The sequence below is a fragment of the Poecilia reticulata genome, chromosome 23 (genome assembly GCF_904066995.2).
Source record: "Poecilia reticulata chromosome 23, P_reticulata-male-v2, whole genome shotgun sequence".
Classification (NCBI taxonomy): domain Eukaryota; kingdom Metazoa; phylum Chordata; class Actinopteri; order Cyprinodontiformes; family Poeciliidae; genus Poecilia; species Poecilia reticulata.
Genome location: NC_088852.1, coordinates 6,686,317 through 6,694,018, shown reverse-complemented (window position 1 = coordinate 6,694,018; position 7,702 = coordinate 6,686,317). Strand labels below are relative to the sequence as shown.

At 39.6% G+C, this 7,702-nt stretch overlaps 1 protein-coding gene across 3 annotated transcripts; it reads left to right on the top strand.

Moving 5' to 3' along the window:
• Positions 1 to 1,377: 1,377 nt before the first annotated feature.
• kera (keratocan) lies at positions 1,378 to 7,235 on the top strand. 3 transcript variants are annotated; one of them, XM_008400579.3, is made up of 3 exons: positions 1,378 to 1,578; positions 5,449 to 6,316; positions 6,416 to 7,235. In XM_008400579.3, exons 2-3 carry the CDS (start codon positions 5,455 to 5,457, stop codon positions 6,583 to 6,585), a joined length of 1,032 nt encoding a protein of 343 aa, XP_008398801.1. In that variant the 5' UTR covers positions 1,378 to 1,578; positions 5,449 to 5,454; the 3' UTR covers positions 6,586 to 7,235. The 3 variants fall into 3 exon arrangements, with proteins under 3 accessions (XP_008398801.1, XP_008398800.1, XP_008398799.1); XM_008400578.3 differs by having other exon boundaries at positions 1,378 to 1,582; XM_008400577.2 differs by lacking the exon at positions 1,378 to 1,578 and adding an exon at positions 4,471 to 4,596.
• The last annotated feature ends 467 nt before the right edge of the window (positions 7,236 to 7,702 follow it).

Here is a 7,702-nt window from a genome sequence, read left to right as displayed (position 1 = left end):
CATGTTACATGTTTGCTTTAACAACTGCTTCTATATTACACATGTTTTCATACAGTCATTTGCACCGATTCTAAATCTAGGACAATTTCCTCCTTCTCCCTCTGCTGTTGCTCTTATTTAAAATCCAGGAGTAAAGCTCCTGCTGTCTGTGTCTAGACAATAAAGTCCTTCATGAAGCGGTAAGCCTCAAATCTTCCCACTTCAGACGGCGAGTGAAGGTACAATCAGCTTTTGCCGTTCGGCGGCCCCCGACGTTTATCCTCCAGTCCAGACCGTCTCCAGCTGTTCTCCCTGTTTGCACTCGTTTTCTGCATCCATCCATCATCCCCCTCATCTGTTCTCCATCTCCTTTTTCAGATTTCCTTTCACTTTTTTCTTCTGTCGTCTTGTGATGTTTTCTGAAACATTTACTTCTTCTGTTTTTTACTTGAATATTTTGTTACATTTTAAATATTCGCATTTGCTTACTTTCTAATTAGAAAGGTAAAAGATTTTTACTAAAAAAAACAAACAAAAAGGTAGCTGTTAGAATCTAGGAATGTAAAAAGGCTGTTTTACAACACGTCCCATTAATATGTGTAAAAGTCTTAAAATAAATGGAGAATTTCTATGCTACAGATGAGCTCTGGAAATTTTATTTACCTTCCATACAGTCCTATTTCTTTGTAAATTTGAGCAAATTTGGTTCTTTTATCATTGTCTTTTCTGGTAGTTTAATCTTTTTGACAATAATCCAAAAGATTAAACTTGGATATCATTGTATTTTATTAGATTTTTCACTCAGATCTATTGTTTTTCATTTGAATTTTACAGGGTATAATTGAATTTGGAAAAAAGTTGAAATGGTTTGTCTATGTTTTCGAAATAAAACAAAGCATTTATCAAGCTAACAAAAGTCTCTTAAGACATTTTGTTCTAAGCCTGATGCAAAATTTGCCAAAACCTCAAAGTTTTCGTTTCCATTAAGGACAACAAACAGTCATTTAAAGTTTCTGCAAGGGAAGAATCCTGTCTGCATTTGACAAAAATGCTTTCTACTTGAGGATTTGGTTGGTAGAGGGGCAACAAATATTAGCCTTGGGTTGTAGCAAAAGAGGGGCGGGTAACTCCTCTGCAACCTCACCTGTCAGCTTAGTATTACACCCTAAGGCCTGTTCGCTAAAACCGAGCCATTAACTGGTCTTGTACCCATTCCCCAGTTATGAGTCAAAAGCAAATCCTCCATTTAAAAAAAAAAAAAAATGGTTTAGTTGGGTGGGGTTCCAGGACTTTATGGCTCTGAAGCCAACTGAAGATTTTAGAATAAAAAGTTGAAAGAGGTGGGAGAAAAACTGCTGGGCTGGCAGAAAATGTTAAGTGACAATTTCTGAAGGGACATCCCAGCTCGCAGTCGTCCTCCCACCGACGAGACTTGCTCTAGCCACTCGGTGCAACCGGTGTGCAAGGTGTTGCATGAAGATCTAACAGCAACTGAGGTCCAATCACTGTCTGCTGTGAGAGAGGACAATCATCACTGTGAGTTTCTGGAGAGGCGCGTTAGCCAAACCTCACCTGTCTGCAAACACTTCGCCTGGAAAAGTAGGTAATAATGTTAGTTTTCTTATTTTGTGATAAGTCTTGTGAGTTGCTGTGGTTAAATTTGTATAATGGTGGAACTAATGTAAATTTTTGTTTTAGCTTTTATCGTCTGACCTTCATGCCAAAACTCAAATAAAATCTCTCGACTAGTTTTGAAATCTAAATCTTAGGTGGGTTTTTTTAACATATTGGAAAAACAGTAACATTCAACTTAGCTTCACTTTTTAAACCTACTATTGTGATTTTTTTTCCAAACAACATGGGTCAGTGAAATCCACACCTATGCAATAATTACCCATAAACTGGGTTAACTTCTCTCAGCTCTAGATGTAATGATCCCTGCTAACAAACTCCCACAGTTTTAAAACACAGGAAAACTGGATGCAGTTCTGCAAACTCATACTGTGCACATGAAGGCTGCTGTGTAATTATAATAGCTGGCTCAGTGTAAAAGATCCTGGCAGGAAATTAGTACTATGAGAATCCTCAGCATGTGTTTCTCTTTAGTTCTCTCAGGCACGATGTTGCAAGTATTTGTTTTCAGTAAATATGCGTTTCATTTTACAGACATAGTAAAGCTGTGACTGTGACTGTTCAGCAGCAAATCCTGCACACAAGGTTATTTTAAAAAATGCATTTTACTTCTTTTTTCTCAGACATGGCATGAGCTCTTGGTCGTTTTTGCACATTCCTGACATCCTGCTGAGCTTAAAATTTACAGGATGGAGGAGTTGCATCAAGCTAACCTTAGCAGTGAGGCTTTATAAAGTAGATAGATAAATTGGAAGAGCTGTTGTTCAAGAATATATCAAAAATCTTCTTTGTAAGACTCTTCTTCTCATTTGCTAACCATTGTGACAAAAAAAAAACCTCTTGACTTTAATTCATGTGTGAATTGATGAATCTGCTCCACTGAATCCCTATAGAGTTGTTTACAGTATAAAATTTGCTGGTTTTTTTCCAGAAAATCCAGTTTTAGATTATTAATCCATTATGCAATCTTCCAAATTTGCGTCGATCAATTACCAACGCACACAAATACACCCTGGGGCGAACTGGAGGAACTCTAATGGGCTTGCACTGCTGATCAAGGATAAGTGTTGCTCCTATCCTCACAGGTTGGCAGGGATTATCTCGCATTTGATCCTTTGCCGTCATAGTCAGAAATTAGCACAGTCTCACGCCTGCATGTCAAAAGGCCATTAAGCCTGATGTTAACTCAGCTCTGCAAAAGAATTTGCATCTTATGCCTGAAGCAAAATCTCGTAAACTTAAGTATGACCTCAGTCCCGTAAAACCGTTACCTCTTGCGCCAGTAGCTAATGTGTTCAACTTAAGACTTTTTTCATTTCCGTGCTTGGTGTTAATATTAGCTCATCTGGGCAAGATAACACATCCCAACCCCAAAAAACCTGAAATCCTTGTCAAATTAATATCAAATATCAAATTGAATTCACTTCACAGGACAAACTGTTCAAAATGATATCAGTTATATAGAATTTAGTCAAATCGATCTGGCCCATTTGAACAAATTCAGTTCTATTTAGGTCAATTTAGATCCAGTTACATGAACATTCCAGTTCAATTTAAATCATTGCATGCCAACTGGTAAAATGTTACACAACATAGGGATCCCAACTGATTCTAGCTTCGCAGCAGACGGGAGCCAGTCCATTTAAACAGGAAGAAACCTCCAGCAGAACCGGGCTCAGTATGAGGAGCTGTTTGCTGAAACTGACAGAGTCAAAAGGATAGGAAGCATTTTCAAGTATTGCTCCGTGACTACTGCAGGAGTAAAGTGCAGTAATAGTTCAGCCTATTGCTTAATTCATGAAAGAAACACTGGGTCAGGAACACTTCAGGAAAAGGAAAAATAAAGAATATGCAGTTTTTGGTAACAACTCTGCCTTCAATTACTCCATTCAGGAAAAGGGAAACACGGCATCATTGAACCAGTTGTACTAACCAAATTACAGATTGGTGATTTCAGCAATAGCTTCAACATTCACTCAGGTTACAGTATCACTAGACCAGGAGTACTCGTGTAACGGTTAATGGAAACAAAAGCTCCAGCCAACGACTCCACTGAGGAAAAAGACATAGTTAAACACAAAATCATTAGTTGGAGGACTTACACCAAACAAAAAAAAAAGTTAATAAAAGCAAGATATTCATTAATGACTAACTAGGAAAGACAGTCACTAGATCATGTTTATCTGGGGAAAAAACTTTATAGGCAGCCATTGCAAAAAGAAATGGAGAGAAGCAGGTGAAATCAGCAGTGTGAAAAATGAACACACAGGAATTCCTGACAAGTGAAATGAGGGTTTCATTTGTTATGAATATATCAGTTGTAATAATATCAGTTACATGTGCTTTATTTTTTCCATAGTTTACCCTCTGGCATTGACCATGGTGTCCTGTTCTCACCGTCCTGGCAGACAGGCTGGCTTGTTGGATAACTTTTAAACTCTGTTTAGATAATTTCCATGTTGGGATACAGACGTCTCTACCCATTACACTGAATTTGTGTTTAGACACTACGTTCGCTGTTGTCTGTAAGCAGATAAACTTTGTAACTTGCAGAGTAATTGATCCTGATTGCCCTCTCAATAAATTACCCTCAAATTTAGCTCAAGTTAAATTTCCCCTTAGAAGTTGATAAGGGGCACTGGATTTATTTAAGATCGGTCATTCCTGCATGAGGACGAAGGGCTGTCAATGTGGACATTAGCAATCCAAGAACAAGTACATCTAAGCAAAGTGGGCCATGTCACTGAGCATTAAAAATACTTAACAACCCGTACAACTCTAGGAGATTATGACCCCCTTTGTTTGGGTCATCTGATTGGCTAAGAAGGGCTTTAAGGTCATCCTGAGTGACAGGTTGGCACATGTTGAATGAAACAGGCTCTGGTACAAATACGGGGGACTAAGACGAGCATCCCTGTCATTTCAGACCACGCTTGATCACTTACTGAGGAAGGACATTGCAAAGAAAACTTTAGAGAACTAAAGGTAAGATGAGCTTCTGAGAAGAAGCGAGATTAGTCATGCTTCCCTGTGATTATAGGTGGAGATGTTTATTAGAAGGAAACTCACGATTCTGTGATAGAAACGGATTTGTATTCAATTTGTCGTTGATTGTTTTGTCTAGCAGGCCCATTGATGCTTGGTGGAATGACATTTGCACCACACCTTGTGTACAAACTAAAGTCAAAAGCTTTGGTCTTTCTGACCACAGGCACAGCTCTGAAAAAGGGGTGATTCAGCTTCGTCTTTGAAGTGAGCTCATCCAGGGAAAAGTATGCCCTATGCAAAATGAGTTCCAGACAAACATGGAGCGCGTCAAGAATTTAAACAAGCAACAGATGGTAGCTGAGACAAATCAAGCGAAAGTTTAAAGGGGAGGACTGACAGGAGCTGACAAGACCTCCGCTAGACCTTGTTCATTCTTCTTGTGATTTTTGCTTTTAATGCTTCCTTATTAGCATGTTTACAGTCAGTCACTGAACTCTAATCCCTACAAATTGCATATTTCTTTTTTTTGTATGTCTCAATACGTCAGCTAAAAAAGTTGTGCAGTGAGCTTTGTAGTAAGGTGGGGTTTTTTCCAATTACAACTGAACAAGCAGCATCTTTCTACTGAGGGGACATTCGACTCATCTAAAGCAATTAACGTTGACCCAGTCTTTTAACCTCTGCTTTTGAAAGTAACAGAAGCTGATGCTGTGTCTAAAATCCTCTCGTCAGCAAAGTCCCTACAGAAGATTTAATTGCTCAAAAGCAACTAAACTAATGAAATGTTGGTTTTCTATTTGACTTTAATTGACTGCAGTAAATGTGTTATATTTTCTCTTTTAAACATAGGTCAACATGGCTGGTCTCCAGAAGATTTTGGTTGTTTTGTGCCTGGTAACACGAGCCATCAGCCAGGACATGCCTTACGAGGAACTCCTTGCCCAAATACAAGCCTGCCCCAGGGAGTGCAACTGCCCCCAAAACTTCCCTCGAGCCGTTTACTGTGACAACAAAGGGCTGAAGAGCATCCCTAAGATCCCCCCTTACACCTGGTATCTCTACCTGCAGAACAATCTTATTGAAACAATGCCATTAGATGCGCTGCAGAATGCAACACAGCTGCGCTGGATAAACCTAAACCGCAACAAAATTACAAGTGACAAAGTAGGCGAAGGTGTCCTAGGTGGGATGAAACATCTGGCCCACTTGTACATGGATGACAACCTCCTGTCCACTGTTCCTTCACCACTGCCAGTCAGCCTGGAGCATCTACGCCTCTCTCGCAATCGCATCTCCAAGATTCCCGCCGGTGTGTTTGTTGGCCTGGACAAGCTAAACTTGCTGGACCTCCAGGGGAACAAGCTGATGGACGACGCCGTCACTGAAGTGAGCCTAAAGGGCCTCACCAGCCTGGTCCAGATCAATTTAGCCAAGAACCAGCTGAGTAGCATGCCCCTTGGACTGCCACCTACCACCACCCAGCTTTTCCTCGACGGTAACAACATTGAAAAGATTCCTGATGACTACTTCAAAAGTTTACCCAAAATGGCATTTCTGAGGCTCAACCACAACAAGCTCGGCAGCGCTGGGGTTCCAAAAGACATTTTTAATATCTCCAGCATGCTGGACCTGCAGTTGTCTCACAATCAGCTGACCGAGGTTCCAGTCATTCCCTCAGGCCTTGAACACCTCTACCTTGACCACAATAAGATTGCAAGTAAGTGTTAGCTGAAGAAAATAAAAGGTGTTTTGGGAATCTTTATTTGTAGAACGTGAATCTAAATGTCTTGTTGCACTTCTACCTGCTCTATTCCAGGTGTGAATGGCTCTAGCGTGTGTCCCGTTTCCGTTGATTCTCTGGACGACTCGACGAACGACGGCGTGCCAAGACTTCGCTACCTCCGACTGGATGGCAATGAGATCAGTCCACCAATTCCCAGGGATGTCGTCTTGTGCTTTCGCCTCCTTAGGTCTATCGTTATCTAAACAGAAAACCAATAATGTGTTGTAAGCTAAATGACTTTCTGCACAACTATTGAAATGACGTGGATGTTGTTCCAGTCAATGAAACTTGAAAAGTCATCCACTGACATTAAGCTTTCCATTGTTTCATCTTGGAAAGTCTTTCAAGCGAAAAAAAGGAATGAAATCTGAAAAAAGCACACTGATCAATAGATGTTTTTGATAAAATATTTGCTGACCACTAGCTGTGCCTTATGTCAGTGAAGATACCAGTCTGTAGACCCCTGAACTTGTGTGCAAATAAATACAGAATGGGATATGGAGAGATTTGGGACTGAATTTCAAAAAGTTGCAAAATATCCATATTTTCAACTTCTTCTTTTTTTGTTTTTTGACACTTTATATTTGTAGATTTGGTGTTTTTATTTGCTTTTTAAAAGACGATCTGTCAAGTGTGCAGAAATATATATACTGTTGGTAATTTATTTTTATTTAATACTGGGTAAGAATTTGAATCCTGTGAATACTCATGGCCAACATTACTTCTTGTTTTGTACACAAAAATGTGAATATTTGCCAACTTATTTTTAACATTCTGGTCATTTTTTCTGAATACATTGTGCAAGGGACTTCATTTTAAATTATCTTCAATAAAACTTAGAATGAACATGTGATCATGCAATTGTGTTTTTTTGTTCTTGTTGTCGCTACATGAAGATTAAATATCTACCATAATTTGCGTACCTGTTAGCGTATTTTTATATACTTATCTCTGTTATTGTTCTGTCCAATTGTCTGTCAGTTTCACCAGTTCTACAAAAAAAAACATTGCATAATTGTCATGATCCGTGTTTCTATGTGTTTATTTTCTAGTTTCTGTGTGATCCTGTTTCCTGTTAGTCCTGTCTCTGCGTCTTTCCCCGTTGATTGTGTCTCGTTCCCGTGATTGCCCCGTGTGTATTTAGTCTCCCCTGTTGTCTGTGTTCTTCGTCGGGTCCTTGTCAATAGTTTGTCAATTGAATGCTCATTGATGTCACCTGTCTCCGTGCTGCCAGTTTTCCTCGTGCTGTTTCCCTGTTGTTCCTTGTTAGAGATTGTCATTAAATTCATCATTTTCGCTACATCCTGGTTCCTGCCTGCG

Excerpts from the sequence above, each read along its gene's own strand:
- kera (XM_008400579.3), top strand. The coding sequence starts at position 5,455 with ATGGCTGGTCTCCAGAAGATTTTGGTTGTTTTGTGCCTGGTAACACGA. Across the intron at positions 6,317-6,415 it reads TGACCACAATAAGATTGCAA|GTGTGAATGGCTCTAGCGTG; the intron begins GTAAGTGTTAGC and ends GCTCTATTCCAG.